This window comes from Pelophylax lessonae, assembly GCF_965119305.1.
Source record: "Pelophylax lessonae genome assembly, chromosome: 3".
Classification (NCBI taxonomy): Eukaryota; Metazoa; Chordata; class Amphibia; order Anura; family Ranidae; genus Pelophylax; species Pelophylax lessonae.
In genome coordinates this window covers 36,359,636-36,384,666 of record NC_138770.1, presented here as the reverse complement: position 1 = coordinate 36,384,666, position 25,031 = coordinate 36,359,636, and the positions used below count along the sequence as shown (strand labels likewise).

Below are 25,031 nucleotides of genomic sequence, written 5' to 3'. Positions count from 1 at the left end.
TTGTCTGCAGTGTACCGGGACCAATATTATGGCTGTGCTGACCATGTCTCTGCCTGGAAAATTCATTTGGACAAATGCTGCGGCTGTGCTGACAATATCCCAGACTATAGACTATATTCTTGCCTGCTGCCTGGAAAATTGCTATTGTCATCGCTAAGCATGTCCCTGCCTGCTGCCTGGACTAATGCTCTCCTCTGTGGACAACTGCACTACTACAACCACAGGTAATATTTTTTTTTTTACACTTTCCTTTATAGAATGTATTTTGTAATGTATTTATTGCTATGTACATGCTATGTGTTAAAAATGTGAGGGGCCTTCAAAAATGATAGGTTGTCAGGAAATTAGATGTGCATTTTATGTAAAAGTCTCACACGTGTGGTATTGCCATAATTAGGAGGAGTAGCAGAATGTATTTTGGGGTATAATTTTTGCTATATACATGCAACCACTTACCGACCGCCTAACGACTATATACATCGGCCATTTAAAGCTAAATACTGGGGTTATGGCAGCAGATAGCTGCCCCCCAGTATCAGGTGTATGTTCCCTGTTTCATTTTTTTCTACCCTTTAGTATGCCCCTGTTTGTAACTGGTCGTGCCGTCCCTCTGCGCACAGCACCTTTCGGGGGGCTGTGTTTGACGGGCGGATGGACCCTGCAATCCTCCTTTTTTTGGTCCTTATGCTGTGTTAAGACTGTCTCAGGGACTCTATTTTTGTTGGGTTTTTTGGGGATCCAAGCCCGCACGAGTTGGAGATGGTGCAGGGCAGGGTGGGGGGCTGAAGTTTTGCAGTTAGTACAACAATTTTTTCTATACAAATACGGACATGTTATTGATGTTTTCATGAAGGTACCACTCGTGTATTTTATCATAACCATGATGTGCCCTCTGTGGCTCCCTGTCTACAGCTGTCCTTTCCTGGGTAGTGGGGCTGTGGCTGGGATCCCGGGAGCTCAAATATTTGTTTGTCTGGTTCAATGGGTACGGCCACCTTGAAAATTTCAACGTGGAACGTACGGGGTATGAGGGATAAGATTAAGAGGACGGCCATATTTAACACTCTCAAGCAGCTGCGGGCGGACATATTGGTTTTAGTCGAGACGCATCTTGATGGCGGTATGCAGCTATCACTTAAACGCCCATGGGTGGGGTGGGTCTACCACTCGGCTTACACCTCCCATTCCCGAGGAGTGGCTGTATTGGTGGCGAAGCCCATTCATTTTCAGCTTCTGGAGTCTCATGTCGACCCCCATGGTAGATATGTTTTCCTACGGGTCTCTGTATTTGGTGAACCTATGCTCATACTGGCTTATTATATACCACCTCCGTTCCGTGGCTCTGTCTTGCTGGAGGGCTTTACCTTTATGGCTCAGCACCCGGCCTTACCGGCTGTGTGGGTCAGTGATTTCAACAATGTCCTAGATCCTACCCTGGATAGACTAGGTACCGCACTCCAGCCACGGGCCCCGGTCGGCGGCACCAGATTTGCCAGGATGATGGATAGTTTTGGTCTTCAGGACACGTGGCGTGCACTGTACCCCTCCCAGCGATCGTTCTCCTGTTTCTCGGCCTCCCATCATACTATGTCTAGAATTGACCTGATACTGGTGTCCCGGCCCCTGCTCCCTAGATTACTTAAGGCTGGGTTTTCCCCTAGATCTCTGTCGGATCACTGTCCTTATTGGGTGGTGTTGTCTTTGCCCCACAGTCGGCCGCCGCTGACATGGAGGCTCAACCCGGCGTGGTTGACCCTGCTGGCTGAGTACAGCGGGCTTGCAGACTCCTGGTGTCAGTTCTTCGCAGACAACGACCGCACTGCCTCCCCGGGGACAGTGTGGGAAGCCTTCAAGTTGCACGCCAGAACCACCCTGCAGTCTCGAGTCAAGGCTATTAAGGCAGACTCGGCGGCGGCCTACTCCTGGGCAACGGCCAACCTCGCCTCGGCCGAGAGCGCTTATTTGGCGGACCCGTCTCAGGCCTATGAATCACAATACAAGCTGACATCCAAGCTGGTGTCCCAGTTAGAGTATGAACGAGCGAAGACGAAATTATTCTTTCAGAGGCAACGACTGTTCGCTCATGGCGAACGTGCGGGAAAGCTTCTTGCTTACCTAGTTCACTGTGAGGACCACCCCCCGGTTGTATTCTCCCTGACGACTGATTGTGGCGCACCCCTGACGGACCCCCCACAGGTTGCGGACAGGTTCCGCACTTTTTTCAGTGACCTTTATACCTCTCGTGCCCCAGCTGACCACTCGGACATGCACTCTTTTCTACAGACGGTCGATTTTTCGCAGCTGTCGCCCGAACAGGTGGCGTTGTTGGAGGCGCCACTCACCGAGCATGAGATTGTGGAGGCTGTGTCCAGGTTCCCTAGATCGAAGTCCCCAGGACTAGATGGACTCCCAGTGGAATTTTATGCCCAATACTCGGAGCTCCTTTTACCCAAGCTCCTGGCACTTTTTAACCAACTCTTTGAAGACCGAGAGCTCCCCCCGACAATGAGAGAGGCACTGATAGTTCTTATCCCTAAGCCAGGTAAAGATCCCCACCTTCCGGAATCTTATCGCCCCATCTCCCTCCTCCAGGTAGATGTGAAAATCCTTACTAAAATTCTGTCTATCCGCCTCAATCAAGTTATACTGACCCTCATCCACCCTGACCAGGCAGGTTTTATGCCTGGTAGGAACACTGCTTTTAATCTGTGTCGCCTCTTCATGAACCTTCAAGCCGATCATGACAATTCAGGGAGGAGGGTTGTGGTGACACTGGACACGGCCAAAGCTTTCGATTCGGTTGAGTGGCCCTTCTTGTGGGCATGCCTCGGGCGATACGGCTTTGGACCTAAATTCACGAGATGGGTTCAGCTACTATACAGTGCGCCGGTCGCGAAGGTCCTGGCTAACGGATGGACCTCGTCGGAGTTTTCCCTTTCCAGGGGCACCCGCCAGGGGTGTCCCCTGTCCCCCCTGCTCTATGCCCTGGCGGCAGAACCTCTAGCAATTGCCATTAGGGACCACCCTGATATCCGTGGCTTCCGTAAAGGCTCCCTCACGGAAAAGATCAGCATGTACGCAGATGATACCCTGCTTTATCTGGAGGACCCGGATAACTCCCTGCAGTCAGCCCTTTCCCTTATTGAACGCTTCGGGAGATTTTCCGGCCTCCAGATCAATTGGGATAAAACACAAGTACTCCCTATAGACATACAAGAAAAGGAAGGTGCCATGCCTAAACTGGCCAATGTACCCAGCAAGCCAACACCACATCCCTATTGATACATTGAACAAGGAAAAATAAAATGGTATCACTATCCCTGCGGACTCTATTTGTGCCCCAGAGTAACCGCTACAGGTGGGCGTGAACCAAATAGTGGGATTTTAAGGGTGAGGCTTGTATGGGTATATGTTTAAGATAAATAATTCAGAAACAAGATAAAATTATAATTTTTATTACAAATTCGATAAAAACAATCACATACAGTGATACATCTTGATATCGCAAAGATACTTAAATGTACATAGAACCATTGAAAGGTGCTAGGGGTCACTAATAAATTGTAATAAAAATTATAATTTTATCTTGTTTCTGAATTATTTATCTTAAACATATACCCATACAAGCCTCACCCTTAAAATCCCACTATTTGGTTCACGCCCACCTGTAGCGGTTACTCTGGGGCACAAATAGAGTCCGCAGGGATAGTGATACCATTTTATTTTTCCCTACTCCCTATAGACGTTGCCCCTTCAGCAGTGACTCCTGCGAACCCGATCCTTAAATGTGTCCCCAGGTTTAAATATCTGGGGGTACAGGTGACGAAGAACCCACGGGACTATGTCACGGACAACATCCAGCCTCTGTTCCCTCTGATAAAATCCAAAATTCAGGTATGGTCCAAACTGCCCCTGGGGGTCATGGGTCGAGTAAATTTGATCAAAATGGTTCTCCTCCCCAAAGTATTATATGCTGTGTGGCACTCCCCCGTATATCTAGCCCTGAAACATTTCAAACAACTGGAGTCGCTCCTCAAGGCCTTTGTCTGGGGATCGAGCAGGCATAAGATCTCCTGGAGGAAGCTTAAAAACCCAACGGATCTGGGAGGCCTGGCGCTTCCGGATTTCAACCTTTACTATCTGGCATCACAGCTCTCCCAGATGTTCCATATTGACAAGACTGATAGAGACAGGTTCCTGATCTTGTTGTGCCAGGCGTGGACTCATCACTCCCAGGACCCACTGACTGCCATACTACGAAGTACACGGGGAGCGGTGGAGCAAATGGACCCTACGTCCTTGCTCTTCCATTACAGCCGGGTTTGGGAGGTGGTGATGCACAGGCTTCAGGGCCCTTCCCTTCATGACTCCACCCCACTGTGGCACAATAGGTCTCTTCAGGAGTTCTGCTCACTGCCTGACTCCTCTTTGCGGAGCGGGCGGGGTGTGTTCCTGTTGAGACATATAATGGCGGGGGGTACCCTGAGATCTTTCTCCGACCTGCGAGCACAGTTCTCCCTCCCTACCCACATGTACTATAGGTATTTACAACTGACCCATGCGTTCCGCGCCCAGTTCTCCGGGGCTCCGCCGAGCCTGGACTCTGTGTTGCTACTAGACCTGATCAAATGCCAGGAACCTTCTCACTTAATTTCCCTGTTTTACACAGAGCTGCACAAGCCCTCATCTACTGTGATAGCATATGGCCTGAAGGACCGCTGGACTAGGGAGGTAGGGCCTATAGAGGATGAGGAATGGGGAGAGGCACTGGAGACCTGTCGGCAGGTGTCACCGAAATTGTCGGATAGACTTACCCAAACGTTTATTATCTATCAGGCCTACCTCACACCTATCAAACTGTCCAAGTTCCACTCTGACCCGAACCCGGACTGTCCACTTTGCAAGGCGGATGCGGGCACCTTTTTCCACCTACTTTGGAGCTGTCCTCGTATTGGAGGGTACTGGCAACAGGTGGTAGCCTTTCTTCATGATAAGATGGGTTCTCCTATACAACTGGACCCCAAGCAGTGTCTCCTTGGTGTTTATCCGGACGGGGAGATGAACAAATTCAGATGAACCATCTTTCTGCAGGAGACGCTGTTTGTGGCCAGGAAATTAATAGCCAGGACATGGATGCGTAGTGACCCTCCAACTTTTAGTGAATGGCTACGGGAGGTTAACACCATTGTCCCCTTCCACAAACTACTATATAAGCATAGGGGGAACCCTGCCAAGTTCGATAAGATCTGGGACAGATGGGTGAGTTGCCCGGACACGAATGTATAGGATTGTCCGGGATATGGCTGTAGCCACACTGGGGCCCTAAGTTCGCATGTCCTCCTACCATTGCATCAATATATGCTACCGGGCATGAATGGACTGTACCCAACATACCAGATGCATATGTTCCTCACATGTCACGATGATTGTTTGAAGTGAAATGCCTGTATTGTTGTACACGATTTATGATGTTGGCTGTTAACCGTACTGCTTTTTTTTCATTGCTATCCTGTTTGTACTGCACTTGTTTTTCAATAAACTCGCTGTTTGGAAAAAAAAAAAAAAAAAGTGCGATAGGTTGTCAGGAAATTATATGTGTAATTTCTGCTTCTAGAATGCCGGACGGGGCTACTTGAATGTTGGGCCGCTGTATGTGGCCAGGCTGTGAAAAAGTCTCACACATGTGGTATCAGCATACTCAGGAGAAGTAGCAGAATGTATTTTGGGGTGCAATTTTTGCTATGTACATGCTATGTGTTAGAAATATTGCATAAATTGACAACTTTGTGTAAAAAAAAAAAAAGCATTTTCATTTTCTTTCCACATATTCCAAAAACTTGTGGAAAAAAATGACATGTTCAAAAGACTCATTATGCCTCAAAGATTATACATTGGGGTGTTTGCTTTCCAAAATGGGGTCATTTTATGGGGGTTTCCATTGTCCTGGTGCTCCAGGGCCTTCAAAAGTGCAATAGGTTGTCAGGAAATTATATGTGTAGTTTATGCTCCTAGAATGCCGGACGCTGCTACTTGGATGTTAGGCCTCTGTATGTGGCCAGGCTGTGAAAAAGTCTCACACATGTGGTATCGCCATACTCAGGAGGAGTAGTAGAATGTGTTTTGGGGTGTAGTTGCAAGTATACATGTGCTGTGTGAGAGAAATAACCTGTTAATACGGCAATTTGTAAAAAAAAAAAACGGAATTTTTGTAAAATCTTACCTGTAAAATTCCTTTCTCTGAGTCCTCCGACAGTCGCTGCCTCTTCATATTCGTCACATATGGGGTATTAGACTTTGCTCCGAAGGAGTAGCTAGGCAACAGAATATGTTAATAAAGCTTTTAACATATCCAACATATCCCACCCTCAAGGGGTGGTCCCCTCAGTCAATACCCTCCTACTTCCTGCAACCATATCTCAGTTTTAGTGGAATAGCAGTAGAGTATACAACCAAACCCCAAAAGAGGGGCGGGGGCGGCGACTGTCGGAGGACTCAGAGAAAGGAATTTTACAAAAATTCCGTTTTCTCTTACGTCCTCCGACAGTCGCCGCCTCTTCATATTCGTCACATATGGGGACGTCCCAAAGCAGTGCAAACATGAGGGGTGGGAAACACATCCGCGCCGAAAGGCAACGCAGTTTCCACATCAAGAAAGGAACCTTACCAAAGGAAGGAAACCAGCTGGGCAACAGCAAAAAAAAAACAAGTGCTCAACAGGAGCAACAACCCAGGAAAAGGCAAAAACCAGGGGATACAAAACTTATCCCAACAGCCAGGAGTCCCCAACAAGGGACCCTAGGGAACAGCCGCACTAAGAACCTTGCGGCCAAAGGAAGCATCCGCCGATGCCCGAACATCTACTTTGTAGAATTTTGTGAAAGTGTGCACGGTCGACCAAGTCGCCGCCTTACACACCTGGGCTACAGAAGCCCCATGACGACAGGCCCAAGACGTACTCAGAGATCTAGTAGAGTGCGCCTTCACAGGCACAGGGGGAACCTTCCCCTGCAAGGCATAGGCCTGTTCAATGGTCTGTCTGATCCATTTTGCGATGGTAGAGGCCGAAGCCGCCATGCCCTTCCGAGGACCCTCTGGAAGAACAAACAAGGAGTCCGTTTTACGAAAAGACTCAGTCGAGCGAAGGTAAACCCTGATCGCCCGAACAACATCCAAAGAGTGCAATCTCACCTCCTGTGGATGTTTAGGCTTCGTGCACAACGAAGGCAAGACAATGTCCTCATTAAGATGGAATTCCGAAACACGTTTCGGAAGAAAGGAAGGATTAGGTCGCAAGACCACCTTATCCAAATGAATAACCAAGTACGGAGACTTGCAGGACAAAGCCGCCAGTTCCGACACTCTGCGAGCCGAAGTGATCGCCACCAAAAAGGCGACCTTTTTGGATAACATAGACAACGAGATCTCCCTGATCTGTTCAAAAGGAGCATGTTGTAACACAGATAGCACGAGATTCAAGTCCCAAGGGGGCAGAGGATCCCTCCTAGGAGGAACCAGATGCCGCACACCCTGAATAAAGGTGCCAACCAAAAGGTTGTATGCCACGGGACGTTGAAACAGAACGGCCAGAGCAGACACCTGACCCTTTATCGTAGCCAGCGCCAAGCGCTGATCAACACCCGCTTGAAGGAAAGACAGCACACGGGACACCGAGTACGTGCGGGGTGAAAACCCCTGGACTCACACCAGGCAAAATAGGCCTTCCAAGTACGGTAGTAAACCTTCCCAGAGGAAGACTTCCTCGCGTTGATTAAAGTATGAACGACCTCCGGAGAGAGACCCCCCTCCTTCAGGACCTCGGTTTCAACAGCCAGGCCGTCAAAGCCAGCGACTGTAAAGCAGGATGGTATATCGGTCCTTGAGACAGTAGATCGTCTCGAAGAGGCAGACGCCACGGGGCGTCGACCGCCAGATTCACGAAGTCTGCGTACCAGGACCGGCGAGGCCAGTCCGGTGCCACAAGAATCACCGTGTTGCGTTCCGATTGAAACCTGCGAAGGAACCTGGACAGCAACTGGATCGGTGGAAACGCATACATCAGTCTGTACTGATGCCACGGGGCCACTAACGCGTCCGACGCGTCTGCCCGAGGGTCGCGCGTCCGTGCCACGAACCTCCTCACCTTGTTGTTGAGACGAGACGCGAACAGGTCCACATCTGGAAGACCCCACTTCGCGCACAACATCTGGAAGACAGCCGGGTGGAGGGACCATTCCCCCTGATCCAGGGTCTGGCGACTCAGATAGTCCGCCTGCCAGTTCTCCACCCCCGGAATGTGAACCGCCGTTATCGCCGGGACATGAGTCTCGGCCCAAGATAGAATGTCGGCCACTTCCCGAGCCGCTCGGGCACTCCTGGTGCCCCCTTGGTGGTTGAGGTAGGCCACCGCCGTGGCATTGTCCGTCTGCACCCGAACCGGGCAGCCCTGCAGCCGGTCCGTCCAGCGACGAAGACAGAGACTTATCGCACGCAATTCCAGAATGTTGATCGGAAGGGAGGACTCCCCCTCCGACCAAGTTCCCTGGGCGGACAGAACGCCCAGAACACCACCCCAGCCCGACAGGCTGGCATCCGTGGTGATTACCGTCCACGAGATAGGACGAAACGACTTGCCCCCGGACACCATCGGGGACTGGAGCCACCACAGAAGGTCTTTTCTGGTGCGATGACTCAACGAGATCTGAAGATCCAGAGATTGAGGTCGCCCGTCCCACTTGGACAGGATCTCCGCTTGGAGACCCCGCGTGTGAAACTGGGCGAAGGGAATCGCCTCGAAGGCCGAGACCATCAATCCCAGACATCTCATGCACGTCCGTAGAGACGATTGCGGAACATCCCGGAGGGACCTGACTTCCTCCTGAAGAGTTCTGAGTTTGTCTTCCGGCCGGAAGACCTTCGCCTGCACCGAGTCCAAAATCATTCCCAGGTAGGGGAGACGAACAGACGGACTCAGTGCCGACTTTGGAAAATTTATCGTCCAACCAAACTCCTGCAGAGTTTGCATCGTGACAGACAGGTCCTGCTCCAGACCCAGGCTGGTCGCAGACCGAACCAGAATGTCGTCCAGATACCCCAGGACAGAAATGCCCTGGGCCCTCAATAATGCCAGAACCGGTGCAAGCACCTTGGTGAAGACCCGCGGAGCCGAGGCAAGGCCAAAAGGCAACGCCACGAACTGGTAGTGATCCTCCGCAATGGCAAATCGAAGGTACCTCTGGTGACCCTCGAAGATGGGGATGTGAAGATACGCATCCTTCAAATCGATGGAGGCCATGAATTCCCCCGGAACCAGGGCAGCCACCACCGACTGCAGGGATTCCATGCGGAACTTGCGAACCCGCACAGAGCAGTTCAGAGCCTTCAAGTCCAGAATCGGACGAACCTTGCCCTCCTTCCTGGGCACGGTGAACAGGTTTGAATAAAACCCCCGAAATCTGTCCCGATGAGGCACCGGAACCACCACTCCCTGAGCCCTCAGGTCCTGCACCGCCAGGTGTAGGTCCCGCAGGCGCTCCGGAGACAGTTGAAGATTTGAAGGAAAAAATCTGCTCTCCGGCCGAGAGAGAAACTCGATCTTGTAACCAGACCGAACGATTTCCTGAACCCATCTGTCCCGCACACGGGCCAACCAGGGCTGAAGAAAACCGAGCAAGCGTCCCCCCACCCCAAAACTGGGTGAGGGCGCCCCTTCAGGCCGAACTGTTATGGGCTGCAGGTCCAGATTGGCCGGACTTCTGCTTACCAGACCAGGGCTTCTTCTGAGAGCCTTGACCTTTGAACGGCTTGCCCTTGTAGTGCGGCCGAAAGGCACGAAAGGACCCCTGAGGGGGCCGAAAATTAGCATGCTTCTTCCCAGAAGCCCCCTTAGCCTTGGGGAAATGGGGCAAGAGAGTGCTCTTACCCCCGGTGATTCCCTTAATCAACACATCCAGGGACTCCCCAAAAAGGCGAGACCCATCATAAGGCAGATTGGCTAAGGTCTTACGCGAAGATTGGTCCACCGACCAACATTTTAACCAAACCAGGCGGCGAGACAACACCGCCACACTGTGCACCCGTGCAGCCAACGGAATCAGGTCCAGGTCCGCATCACACAGATACATGACACCCTGGTGGATCTGATCCACCATATCCAGGGTCGCCGGCGAGGCCGAGTCGGCCACCAAGACGCGCCTAAGCATCTGCGTCCAACTTGCGATCGCCTGGGCCGCCATGAGAGAAGCAAACAGAGCTTTAAGCATAGAACCCGTAACAGAATACGTATGACGGGCCAGAGACTCCAGTCTCCTATCTGTGGCATCACGGAAAATGGGTGAACCCTCTGCAGGAATCGCAGTGGCCTTGTTCAAAACCGCAATCGCATGATCCACTGGTGGAGGCACGCACCACCTTTCATCAGTGGCAGGTGAAAAAGGATAATGCAGCTTGAATCTACTTGGTACCGCAAAAGGTTTGCGCAGATCGCGTCATTGATCCTTAACAGCGCGCTGAAAATCAGCATTGCAGGGGAAAACCTGTGGCGTCCTGCGTTTCCTCTGCGTCCCATAAGCCGCCAAGGCAGCGGGGGGACACACTTCGTCCTGCAAACGCAGCGTTTGCTTAATAGAAGCAATCAACTCATCCATGATTGCAAGCTCTTCAGGCGAGCCAGGGGGAGAATTATCAACCCCCTCAACTTCAGCCTCCACCTCAGACCCCACTAGATCAAGAGAGGAGCGGGACCCCGATAGGGAAGCCCCTGCTAGAACAGCCCCATCACCTTCACCCTCAGAATCAGAGGAGAGCACAACTCTGGGCCTTTTGGTAGATTGAGCAGCCACCAGCATTTGCACCTGAGCAGCAAGGCCAGCCACAATAGTGGCTAAATCCCCCCCTGGGGGGGAAGCAGCGGTCCCCTGGCTTTCCACCAATACTGTAGGAAATTTGCCCTCCTGAGAATCCATTGCCCCTGTAATGCCAGACAACCAAGGGTTAACTGCCCCTTTCAGCAAGCGCGGCAAGCGCAGCCCACCGCGTCACACTAAGCACAATGAGACCCCCACAGGGATATGTAAACTGAACACAGGCAATGGATAGCAAGAAACAGAAGGATAAAACCTGAGGAGACTCTCGCCGCTGCTGCTGCCTCGATCGGTGTTCCTGGGAAGAGGAAGTGATGCTGCTAGGGCGCTCTATGTAAACCTATGGAGGCTACAAGAAAATGGCCGCCATGCATGTAAAACATGCGGCCGGAGCGAGGGCAGGCAAAATGGCGTCTTTTGGCGCCGAAACCGTCGCTCCACAGTGCAGTAATGCACACATGTCTGTATGTAAAAAAACAGAACCGATCGCTGCAGCGATCGCTGTAAGTGCCCAAACATGCCATAAAACATGCCCCACAGCACACAGCTTTCCACACTGATCATGCTGACACCCATAGTGCCACACAACTCCCCCCCCCCTTGCAGCCCACAGCATGCAGCCGAGAGATAGGGAGACAAACAGTGTGAATAGAGGCAGGTTACACAGTCCCAGACTGACACCCCTCCAGACAGACAGGTCCCCACATAAATACACTTACCTCACCACGGTGTGGGGGACCCGCACAGGCGAACAAGCCGCTACACATGAGGCAGGGAGAGTCGCATACAACAAGACGCTCCGAACGTGGGTTAAGAAACCGCACAGCGTCCAGTGAGGTAGCCACCTCACCAAGCATCCCTGCACCGAACAGGGATGGGTCGTTCACTATGCCAGGAGCGTTACCTGGCTGAACGCTCGATGGCAGACTGGGAAGCCACTGACCCACGACCTGCGACCAGGGGGATCAGCCCGAGACCCAGTCCGCATGATCCTCTTCGTCCGAAGAACTAACTAACGCTGATAAAACAACAGCTAAGTAAAGGTAGAGAGAAAAACTCAAACAAAATATTAAAAAGAAGAAAGAGTCTGGGACATAAAGTCCCAGCACAGAGAGAGCCAGCCACTCCTGACAAGCTAGACATTAAAACTGAGATATGGTTGCAGGAAGTAGGAGGGTATTGACTGAGGGGACCACCCCTTGAGGGTGGGATATGTTGGATATGTTAAAAGCTTTATTAACATATTCTGTTGCCTAGCTACTCCTTCGGAGCAAAGTCTAATACCCCATATGTGACGAATATGAAGAGGCGGCGACTGTCGGAGGACGTAAGAGAAATCTTCATTTTGCAAAGCATTGTGGGAAAAAATTACAACTTCAAAAAACTCACCATGCCCCTTATTAAATACCTTGGAATGTCTACTTTCCAAAAAGGGGTAATTTGGGGGGTATTTGTACTTTCCTGACTTTTTAGTGTCTCAAGAAATGAGATAGGCCTTCAGTACATCAGGTGTGATCAAGTGTGATCAATTTTCAATGATTCGCACCATAGCTTTTGGACTCTATAACTTTCACAAAGACCAAATAATATACACTTACTTGGGTTATTTTTACCAAAGATAAGTAGCATTATAAATTTTGGCCAAAATTTGTGAAGAAAAATGACTAATTTGCAAAATTGTATGACAGAAACAAAGAAAAATGCGTTTTTTCACGATATTTTCAGTCTTTTTTTATTTATAGCACAAAAAATAAAAAACCCAGTATTGATCAAATACCAGAAGGGCATGTGCCCCCGAGGCATATGGAGTACCTGTATTCATATCTGAAGAGCACATGGGCTTGAGGTCCAATCTATCTCTACAGGGAGAGGTCTAGGTGCTGCCTCTCCTCAGTGAAGGCTGCCATGCGGCCTCAGGTAGGAGACCTGAGGGCCTGAAGCGGAAACCCATTGTTCTCTTGGAAGCTGACTGAAGGAGTATATCCACAGATCCTGTGTCTGCCATTACTGAGGAAGGCTGCCAAGTGTGCTAAAGGAGCCTTGCAAGTACAGACCCCCACAAGGGGATCCCTGGGACCGATGCTGTTAAAATCCCCTTCTTTATGCTAGGAGTCAGCATACTGGGTGCAAGCTAAAGGGGATACTGGCTAGTGTCTTCAAGAGGCAAAGTCCACTACATTTCTTCTGCTACAAAGGGACATGCTTTATTCTGTACAGCCTGCTGCATGGTTCTACTCAGTGTCTGCTCTAGTTAATTTGGAGTATCCTACTAATTATCTTCTCCAATCCAAGTTCTCCAAATAAAACATAAAAAAGCACCCTCTTACCCCAGACTTTCAGCACACATACTTTGGCAATTCTGGAACTGCTTGTAATGTAGACCTCACCCTCCCTGCTGCTACCTCAGCTTTTACACCCCTGCGGGTGGGTTGGCAGACACGACTGCAAAGATAGATGGTCTGATCCTCTGGTTTCATTTCTATACTCGCCAGTAATGCTATGCAACAATATTACCTTAACTGGCAGATTCATTTATTATTTTAGAATTCTAGCTTTTATAGGCTGTGCGTTTTGTTTTGACACACTTCCGGTGAACTGCTACCGTAATACGTCACTTCCTGGATCCTGTGGAACGCATGCCGGCTGCGTTCCGGGGGTGGAGCTGTGGGTTTGCGGTTAATTAATTTTTCTTCTGCCGATTATCTTATACTGTACCTTATTGTGAGTAGCTTTTATCTTATTATTAATAAATTTATATTACGGGCTTCACTATGTCTGGCTCATCCTTTTTCGAGTGATACCGGAGATACTGAAGGGGAGGTCTGTGTATGCCAGGACTGGAGAAGCATCGGTCCATATTACTAAAGGCTCATTTACTTTTGAGCACCGGTGAGTGGATTCCCTCAGGGGGGCTGGAAGCACCGTCACTGTGTGGAGCACCATTGCACCTTGAAAATTGCCACCTTAAGATATACAGCACTTTATAGATTATAACTGTGGAAAAAAACCAATTATTTGGGCTATTATTGTGGACTTTGAGTATTGTTGGCACTTTTTGATATATTTCAGTATAAGTTTTTACTCTGTATTCAGCACATCAATATTTGATGCACTTTTATATAATCATTATACTTTTTTTTCACAGGGCACCTTATGCACATATTTAGCATTAGAATATGTAGATGATATTATTTATTTTTATTGTATTATTTATTATTTTGCGAGCGCTGTTTTTTGGGTATATATGTTTTGTTTTGAGGTTCTGTTGTTCAAATCAGTTGAATTTAGTACTGCCGAATTTCAAAGGAACTACAAGCTCCTTAGACTCCCATCATCCCCACAAAGTGACCTTAAGCATAGGACACTCAAGCTCAGGGCACACTCATTGTGAACTTTTGTGATAGTGACTACTATCTTAAAGTGTTTTGAATTTTCTCCTTCTTCCTCTACTTCTTTCCTACTCTCTACCTTTCACCTTCTCTTCATCGTTACTCTTCTCACCACTACCCTCCCTCTCTCTTTAAACATCAAATAAAAACAGGATCTTGTAGTCTATTTTGCAGAGCCAACATTAATTCCTTTCTTCCTGAATCTTTGTGATTGTCTACTCCTCCTTGGGGAATTCCCCTACAGTAATATCGCACAATGTAAAGGGACTGAATTTACCCAAGAAACGCTCTACTCTTCTGAGAGAACTCAAAAAAGGTGATGGGCTGAACATCCCCGTTTGGTTCGCACCAGAACATCTCGAACAAGGAAAAAGTTCTAGCGAACATGCAAACTCTATTAAAGCCTATGGGACACGAACATGAAAAATCAAAAGTCCTCATTTTAAAGGATTATATGCAAGTTATTGCCATAAAAAGCGTATGGGGACCCATCTATAAAATTGGCGTCTATGGGAAATATTGGTCAGCTTGGCATGGCACTGCTCCCTGTCTTTAACATTGGCGTCTATGGAAAATCTTGGTCAGCTTGACATGGCACTGCTCACAAACAATAAGTGACAGGCACACAAAACTTGGGGAGCACAGAGAGGGGACCCAGGACTACAACATATCCAAAAAATTGGGGTATGCCTGTATACTACACTGACTGCACAAAACTAAAGCCCTGTACACTGCACAAAACTAAAGCCCCGTCAGCTGTGTTTACAACAGCCGACCGTCCTCTCTCAGCGGGGAGCGAGCGCGGATATCAGGCGGCAATCGGAGCTGCCTGCCCGGTGCATCGGCTTCCCCGCTGACGAGCTCCCTCCCTAGGCTGCCTTCGGGCGACCGACGTATAGCTATGGCGGTATGCGCAGGAGCGGCTGCCTGCCGCAGTATAACTGTGGCGGGCGGTCGTAAAGTGATTAAATTACAAATATAACCGAAATTCACAATTAACTCTTGACCTCCTTTACCTTAAACCAGTACTTGGACTACCAGTTAGTCTAGCGACTAACTCCGCCTCCATTTCCACAGTATATCCTGTTAACCCCCTTAACAACTAACCCCCCCCCCCCCATCTGTTCATTCTAACTATTCTTTACCGACACAACCAATACTACTGCTAAAGTTGATAGGGCAAGTTCTTGCCATATATTGGAACTAAACGTGAAAATATGGACTTTATAGGCACGTGTATAAAAAAAAATATCATAGTTTATTGATACAAAAAAAGGAAACATACAATATTTAAAAACCAACAAGACAGGCCATGCATGGTTACATGAACATACCATAAAACCATAAACCCTAATATTAACTACCGTCATAAAGTCAAAAATCCCCTAAGGGGACAATGATAAATACCAGAGACCACTCAGGGGATATCGGCGTGGCCGTAATACTGTACGGTAGTAGTCAGTGTGTTAGCTCAACACGTTTCAGGATGCTGCTTCATCAGGAGTAAATCTTATTACTGAATTTATTAAAAGGCTGATAAATCGGGATGGTCGACGCGTTCAATGTGGGTCCATCAAGGAAGTAGTATAGCCAGAAAATGACAACTATATTAAGGGTTGTTGAGTGTGATACTCGGGTATAAAGATAAGAAAAGTATTCACCCCTCTAGTAGGTGGGCCTGTAATAATAAATTAAGCTGCAAGGGAACCCTTTAAAAAGAAAAAGGTCCAAATGCTACGGAAGAATCCAGAGGTAAATATATATTCTTGATAAAAGCTTATAATAGCAGGAATCTCCAAACACATAAGCAATGGTAGTCTTGGTATTCCAAAGAAGATCCCAAGATTAGGAGGTATTATATGCATAGAATAATGATGTAAATCTGGTGATGTATCCACGGAGTGCCCGCCATCCGCTGCTATGGGGGAGCCTCTTGGGGGCGAGCGCGCGCCGCCGCGCTCCCGCTCGTTCCCTGACATCCCCGCGCGAGTGACCGGTGGCTCCGATGTCCACCGGTCACTCGCGATCTCCCGCTGGAGAGGGAGAAAGGCAGGCGGCTGATGTAAACAAAGCTGTCCGTCATTCTCCCTGGTGTAACTGCAGAGATCATACGATCCTGCTATGTAGGATCGTATGTCTTTGTGGTTACATCACAAGCCACGCCCCTTTACAGTTAGACACACTTAACCCCTTGATCACTAATAAAGTTAACCCCTTCCCTGCCAGTGTCATTTTTACAGTTAACAGTGCATATGTATAGCACTGATTACTGTAGTAATGTCACTGGTACTCCCAAAAGTGTCAAAAATGTCAGTCAAGAGTCCGATCTGTCCGCCGCAATGTCGCAGTCCCGCAAAAAAAAAATAAAAAATTGCAGGTCGCCGCCATTACTAGTTAAAAAAAAAAACAATAAAAATGACATAAATCTTTCCTGTAGTTAGTAAACGCAATAACTTTTGCGCAAACCAATCCAAAAACGCTTATTGCGATTTTTTTTTTACCGAAAATTTGTAGCAAAAAACAAATTGGCCTAAAATGTTAAAAAATTTTGAATTTTACATTTTTTTTTGGGGGGGGGGGGGAAATTTGGGAATTTCAGATAATAAAAAAATGTGAAAAATATTGTTAATTTTTTCAAAATTGTCGCCCTTTTTTTTTTTTTGTTTATAGCGCAAAAAGTACAAATCGTACAGGTGATCAAATAGCACCAAAAGAAAGCTCTGTTTGTGGGAAAAAAAGGACGTCAATTTAATTTGGGTACAGCGTCGCACGAACTCGCAATTGTCCGTTAAATTCACGCAGTGCTGAATCGCAAAATAGGCTCTGGTCTTTGAGCAGGAAAATCCTCCGGGGCTTAAGTGGTTAATGAAGTGTGTTTTTTTTTTCTTATTTAGAAGTCAATATCTATGATTGGTGGGTGTTACATTAATTTATCCACTTGCCGACTGCCCACAGTATATGTATATATATATATATATATATATATATATATATATATATATATACGTAATTACTTTGACGTTAAATACTGGGGTTAGGGTAGCACCTAGCTGCCCTAACCCCAGTACCATTTTAAACAGTGGGCAATTAGGGGTCTAATAAAAGTGGTCCCGACAGTGTATACACCATGGACCACTTTTATAGGCAGAGAGAGAGTCGCCGCTTCCCCGTCATCTCTGGGCTTACCGAACCTTTCAGTTAACCCGGAACCGATCTGATCCTCTGTGTGGCTGGGCAGGAATCTGAGCGAGGGCAAGATAGCCCCCACTCGGCTCTATGGCCTTGGAGGAACAGAGCGGCATCTGATGTCACTTCTGCCTATATATACACACACACACACATACATATATACATATATATACATATATATATATATATACACACATACATACATACATACACATACATACACACACAGTATATATAATGTTTGATGAAGATCAGCCATGGAGTATATCTGAGGTGTATATCAGGCTGTGCTTCTTCCCCACATGAGAGCTGTGATGGCCATGGCCAGCAAAATTTATATAGAAGACATTTCCCGCACTCACTAATACACCTCGAGGGATGTGTGGGATCCCTGATGTACAGGAAGACTCCAGTGACTAACAATTTCCTCACTCAGGAAAGGAATACGGCTTCTCCCCCATGTGAGATCTCTGATGTCTGTAAAAACTAGACTTGTCTGAAAAACATTTCCCACACTCAGAACAGGAGTACGGTTTTTCCCCCGTGTGAAGCCTTTGATGTGTGACAAGATGTGATTTTTGTACAAAAGATTTCCCACAATCAGAACAGGAATATGGCTTCTCACCTGTGTGGGATCTCTGATGAATTTGAAGATGGGATGCTTGTGAAAAACATTTCCCGCACTCAGGACAGGAATACTTCTTCTCCCCACTGTGAGATCTCTGATGTCTGTAAAGACTGGACTTCTGTGAAAAACATTTCCCGCACTCAGGACAGAAAAGTGGCTTCTCCCCCGTGTGAGATCTCTGATGTCTGTAAAGACTGGACTTCTGTGAAAAACATTTCCCGCACTCAGGACAGGAATATGGCTTCTCCCCTGTGTGAGATCCCTGATGTGTGTAAAGATGGAACTTGTCTGAATAACTTTTCCCGCACTCAGAACAGGAATATGGTTTCTCACCTGTGTGAGATCTCTGATGTGTGTTAAGATGGGACTTGTCTGAAAAACATTTTCCGCACTCAGGACAGGAATGCGGCTTCTCCCCCCTGTGTAATCTCTGATGTCTGTAAAGATGAGACTTATGTGAAAAACATTTCCCACACTCAGAACAGGAAAACGGCTTCTCTCCCGTGTGAGTTATTTTATGCACATTAAGTTGGGATTTAGAACGAAAACACTTCCCGCACTCGGTACATGAAAACTTCTTATCTGTTGGAAGGGCGGCACTGTGCCTCACAGTCTGAGGTTCCTCAGGATAAGAGGAATACGATGGTCCATCTACACTGTGTGGTGCCGGATGGACATTTGAGGTAGCCGGGTTTTCTTCTGGACTATACTGTGTGATGTCCTCATCTTCTACTTTACAGTCTGGAGACAAAGTGAGACAATCCTCTGAGGTTTTCCTCATCTCCCGTCCATCTACTAAAATATAAATAAAAAGATTATTACTAGACATGAGCAGATTGGTTCCCCTAAACCAGGACTCCGCCCACATACAGCTTTGTCTCTGAGGATCTTACAATTCCACCCTCAAGGTAACTAGTAAATGGATCCTCTGATCTCCTACCAGTTCATTTCTTTATTCATGGACCTTAGTCAGAGAGTGAGGAAACAATGAGAACTGTCTTTTATAGGAGTGACAGTGATGAGGGGATTATAGGACGAGTGTCCCCTCCCCCTCTATCACTCATTGCCATCTTCCTAACACAAGAAGTCCTGCACTTCCTTATTTAGTCCATGATTTAGTCATGAATACCAGCAAAGCTGAGCCCCACCAGAGGTCAGAGAGTGAGGATGGGGGGGGAGAACAACCAAGATGAAGACTGGACTGATCCTGAAGACCTCCATCATTGGGTTATTGACTCCTCCCTCATTATCACTTTTTGTTTAAGGTTACAAAGTTTGAGGATGTTCTCACATTATTATCAACATGTATAACCCCAGTTGAACCGCAGAATTCCCATAAATCCATTCTAGATACATAAATTGTGTCTGCAGCACAGAGAAGGAAGATTATCAGAGAAAAATACAGGAATACAGGACGGGGGAACACAGCTCAGGAAAGTGACCAGGGTATTACAGGCTGATATCACCCAGTCCCCGCCCTACTCTGGACCAATCAGTGAGCAGTATGGGTGGAGGAATGTATTTAGTGTTAATGACCCACCTGTGCTGATCTCTGTAGGAGTGTCCTCCTCTATAAATGTCCCCGTTATTCCATCCTCCTCCATAGACTGCTGATCATCCCTCACATACATCTCTTCTTCTTCTGCTTTAACCTCAAATTCTATATTGATTGCATCTCCACTCTAAATCACGAAAATAAGAGAGAATATAATCTGTAAAATTGATGCTTTATTATTGCGACATCACATAAAAATCCACACATTGTCTCCATGAGTCTGTTTTTTTATAAGCTCAAACCCACCAACCTTGTAACATTGAGGGATGGTGTGACCTTCCTGTGTGGAATCCCGGGAATACAGAGGATGGGGACATCTCTCTGGTGGGTTCCTGGTATTAGGTGGCTCCATCATATCCTTTTGTCCTTCTAAAAACTCCTCCGTCACTCCATACTCCTCATCCTCCTCTTTATACTCTTCTTTAACAACAATATTATAATCCCAGAGGTTTCCACTCTGAATATATAATAAAACATTTATTGTAACAAATATACTGTGTATAAATCAGAACTACCAATCATTGACAATCATCTACCTGATGATGGTGAGGGATGGTGTGACCTTCCTGTGTGGAATCCCAGGAATACAGAGGATGGGGACATCTCTCTGGTGGGTTTCTGTAGCTGGATGACTCCTCCATGGTGTCCTGGTACAGATCTTTGTGTTCTTTTAGAAACTCTGACTTCTCCATCACCCCATCCTCATCATCCTCCTCTTTTATCTCTTCTTTAACCTCAACTTTAGAATCTCTCAGGATTCCACTCTGAATATATAATAAAAATGACATCAATGATAACAATGCAGATCATGTACAGATCCTAATGATACTATCAGTGATTGTTCCTCATCTACTTGATGAAGGTGGGGGATGGTGTGACCTTCCAGTGTGGAATCCCGGGAATACAGAGGACCGGGAAATCTCTCTGGTGGGTTCCCATTACTGGGTCCATCTGTAGGAAACACACACACTGACTGAATACATTGTTTCTATGTGTTTATCAGATGATGGGGGATCTAGGTGGAGCCTCCGTACTGCTCTCTCCTTTACAATAAAGTCTCCTCTTACCCGGTGATGTGAGGGGCGGCTGATTCTCCATCATGACGTCCTTGTAGAGATCCTTGTGTCCTTCTAAATACTCCCACTCCTCCATGGAGAAATAGACAGTGACATCCTGACACCTTATAGGAACCTGACACACACAATGATACAGTCACCATCCAGACACATCCCTTGTCTGTTACTGGATAATTTCCCAGAATTCCCAGCACCGCTCACCTCTCCTCCATGATCTCTTTGGTGACTTGTTGATTCTTCTTTTTATTTCTCTATTCTATTTGATGGAGGTGGAGGCAATGTGATGGTCATATGATCTCCACACTCCACAGTAGGAAATCTCTAAATTTGAAAACAAATAGTAAAATCAAATGATATTCCCAGAATCCTCTTCACCTCTCTGGTCAGGTCTCCATTTTATTAAACTGAGATATAATTTATCCACACAGGACCTTTACTGTGCAGGTAAAAGGAATTCTGGCATCTTTACACACAACATAGGACCAACATCCCTGCATTACACACTTAAGCCTCGTACACACGCAACAAATTTCTGCCGACCGCTCGTCCGTCTTTTGTCCAGAGTGGTGTCTGTTGGTTGGAATGTGCTCTAGACTGCACACAAATTTTCCCGTACGACAGAATTCTACTTCAGAAGTGATGTCATATGTTGGATTGCTTTCTATGTGTTCTTTCATCTCTGAGCATGCCTAGTCTTGCTCATAAGATTTTTCCCCATCGAAATCTGTACTAATAAGACGAAAATCGGACATGTTTTGATGGTCGACAAAAATTATATAGCCTGCACACCAGGATTTTTTCAGCCGAAAAGTCGGAGTCGGTTGTCGGAAGCACCATACTAACAAGCCGAAAATCGGCAGATTGGTCATCGGACAAAAATTCCCGGCCGAATTTCGACTCGTGTATAACTCATCACACAGCCATTAATGTCTAAACCACTGGCAACAAAAGTGAGTACACCCGTAAATGAAAATGTCCAAATTGGATGCAATTAGCCATTTTCCCTCCCCGGTGTCATGTGACTCCTTAGTGTTACAAGGTCTCAGGTGTGAATGGGGAGCAGGTGTGTTAAATTTGGTGTTATCGCTCTCACTCTCTCATGCTGGTCACTGGAAGTTCAACATGGCACCTCATGGCAAAGAACTCTCTGAGGTTCTAAAAAAGAATTGTTGTTCTACATAAAGATGGCCTAGGCTATAAGAAGATTGCCAAGACCCTGAAACTGAGCGGTTAGACATTAATGGCTGTGTGTTGAGTTATTTTGAGGGGACAGCAAATTTACACTGTTATACAAGCTGTACACTCACTACTTTACATTGTAGCAAAGTGTCATTTCTTCAGTGTTGTCACATGAAAAGAAATAATAAAATATTTACAAAAATGTTGTGAGGGGTGTACTCACTTTTGTGAGATACTGTATGTATCGCCCTGTGATTGTAGTAAACAGCTGACTTCCTAATGTTTAGCTTAAAAAAATATTGTTCAAAACAGTGTTAGGAAAAAACTTATGGAACAAGAGAGAAAAATATATAATATAACAATGAAAAGAAAAAGGAACAGAAAAAGAATGAGATATAACAAAAAAAATAAATAAAACAAATTCATTTTGTATTTCAAAATGATATAAACAAAAATTGTATACATATAAAGATACCAAGGAAAAAATCATTGTATATATGCTTGCAAAACAGAAAAGGATGAACTAAGCTAAAATTATATAGAAAAAAGAATTTATTTCATTTTTTATTCGTTATATCTCATTCTATTTTTGCTCCTTTTTCTTTTCATTGTTTCAATTATTTTTCTTTCTTGTTCCATAAGTCTTTTCCTAGGAAATCAGCTATTTACTACAATTACAGGGTGAGATATATATTTATGTGTGTGTGTGGTTGTTTCACGCTTGTCAGTTGTCACATACCCAGGACACTGATTATATTACCCAACACCTGTTGGGGGAGGAAACCTTCTACTTAAGTGTGAAATGCGTCACCTCTATGTCCTGGTAGCGGTCAATGTTGACACAATAGATCGTTGTTTGATCAATGGTGTGCAGCCGCATCTTTTTTCCTGATGTCATAGGATTCTCTGATTCTGGATGGAGGGACATTGGGGGAGGGGGGAGGGGGGGGCTATGAGGCAGTGGCGTAACTACAGGGGTTGCAATTGCAACCGGGCCCAATGCTCCAGGGGGCCTGTGCAGCTCCCCTGTATACCTGGATAGGTATATAGCATGTAGAGAAATCACTGTCCTCCTTTTTCCTCCTGTAGCTGCAGGAGGAAAATGGAGGAGATCGGTTCCTCTGTATGCTGCCCCCCCACCACTCCTCCTATCCAGTTCACTTGTGTTCTGCTGTCTCTGGACCCCTGTGTGCTCCCTTGGTTCCCCCCCCCCCCACTGTGCTCCCTCCTGTCTCCTGCCAGCTGCTGCAGGGGATGTGTCACAATAGAGAACCAGAAAGGGGTCGGTAAATATGTAATTTACCAGCTCTTTCCTTTTGTGAATGGACAGAGTCATAGTTAGTGACATTGTAAAAAAAATAAATAAATAAAATTATAAAAAATGATACAATTAAAATACCAAAAAATGGAAACTACCGACACCAATGGGTGAACTTCCAGGATCGCAAAGGTCACACTTGCAACCGGGCCCTGGCATTCCACCACCGTGGGGAGGCCCCAAGATGGCATGAAGGGGGCCCACTTTAGGACTTGTGAAAGGGTCCCGCTGCTGGACCGTAATAAAGGGCCCCAGGATCAGTGGGAAGAGCCCCAGGCTTGAAGGGAAGGGCACCGGCCAGGGGTCCGGGGGGGGGGCCCTTCATGGTTTCTTGCGCCAGGGCCCTGACCGTTCTAGTTACGCCTCTGCTATGAGGTCAATGTGATGTAATAGGATTCTCTGACTCTGGATGGAGGGACATTGGGAGGAGGAGCTGTGAGGGGCGCTCTGTGAGGTTTCTGTACACACAAAATCATTTCTCCTGGGTGCATCCCACCTCTCCTAAACTGAAAGATGAACTTTGTTTTTCGGATTTGCCAGGACACATCATATTCCTGTGACCTCCCTGTACTCTGAAGACTTTTTTTCTGTTCGGTTCACAGCAGAACTCCCGAACAGGTGAAAAGTTCTGCCCCACATAATGAACTCCATTAAAGTCTATGGGAGCTTAACAAGAAAAATTAAAAGTGCCCTTTTCAAAAACAGCACGGGTCCCCTCGAAATCCATACCAGACCCTTATCTGAGCAGTTTCCCTCCCCTCCTGTACCATACCAGGCCACATGTCCTCCTTAACGTGAGGAGGAACCCCCACCCCAAAGCACCTTGTCCCTGTTGATTGGGACAAGGGTCTCTTCCCCACAAACCTGGGCTGTGGTTGTGGGGGTCTTCAGGTGAGGGGCTTATCGGAATCTGGAAATCCCCTTTAACAAGAGAGTACCCAGATCCCAGCCATCCAATGTGAATGAGTAGGGGTACACCTAAAAAAAAAAGTGTCAAAAAGTGATGAAAACAGATAGTTTTCAAGAATTCCTTTATAAAACGAAAAAAAAAAAAAAAAAACAGTGTCACCCAATGTAAATCTATTGTCAATGACTCCACCTGCCAGACCCGATAAAGAAATCTCTCCATCCGCCCTAAAGGCAAATCGCTGAATTGCTGGCTTGCCATTTGACAGTTTTTATATAGGTAAGGGCAGGGCCACCTGGTGACATCACCGACCCAGCATGCATCAGCGGTACCACTAGGTGAGGTCGTCAGGTGGCCCCGCCCTTACCTATATGAGAACTGTCAAACAAAAAGCCAGCCATTCCTAGGTTTGCCTTCACAATGGCCCACAATCTTTTTCGGGTGTGGCAGGTGGCGTGAGTGATGAAGGATTTTCATTGGGGGACATTTTTTTTTTTTTTTTATATTTTAACAAAGGAATTGTCAGGAAATATCTCTGTATTTTTATTACTTTTTGACACTTTTTTTGGTGAATGAATAGGGGTACAATGTGAATCTACTCATTTACATGTGGGGTTCGGGATCTGGGTACCCCCTCATTAAAGGGAGCTTCCAGATTCTGATAAGCCCCCCACCTGCAGTTCCCCAAAACCACAGCCCAGGGTTTTGGGGAAAAGACCCTTGTCTCCATTAACATTCGGACAAGGTGCTTTGGGATGGGGGAGCAGAGGATCCCCTGCCCCAAAGCACCCCCCCATGTTAAGGGCATGTGGCCTAGTATGGTTCAGAAGGGGGGCACTCACTTGCCCCCCCTTTTCCTGGCCTGCAGGGCTGCATGCTCAGATAAGGGTCTGGCATGGATTGGGGGGCAAACGGCAAATGTTTTTTTTTT

General features: G+C 46.9%; 3 protein-coding genes across 5 annotated transcripts in view; 1 reads left to right on the top strand and 2 right to left on the bottom strand.

Annotated features, from left to right (window-relative positions):
• LOC309550702 (uncharacterized protein) overlaps window positions 1-25,031 on the top strand; it is a 975,511-nt gene that overhangs the window by 122,340 nt on the left and 828,140 nt on the right. The window lies entirely within an intron of this gene.
• LOC309549980 (uncharacterized protein) overlaps window positions 1-25,031 on the bottom strand; it is a 94,754-nt gene that overhangs the window by 69,049 nt on the left and 674 nt on the right. The gene's annotated exons all lie outside the window — the stretch shown is intronic.
• LOC309550720 (uncharacterized protein) overlaps window positions 17,847-25,031 on the bottom strand; it is a 590,048-nt gene continuing 582,863 nt past the window's right edge. For 2 of the 3 annotated variants that reach the window (XM_082251055.1, XM_082251057.1), the window contains one exon: window positions 17,847-18,860. In XM_082251055.1, the coding sequence (XP_082107181.1) occupies window positions 17,866-18,860 (995 nt within the window). In that variant the 3' untranslated portion in view covers window positions 17,847-17,865. Of the gene's footprint in view, window positions 18,861-19,605; window positions 19,724-25,031 lie in introns of those variants that run through there. The other variant, XM_082251056.1, reaches the window with a different exon arrangement.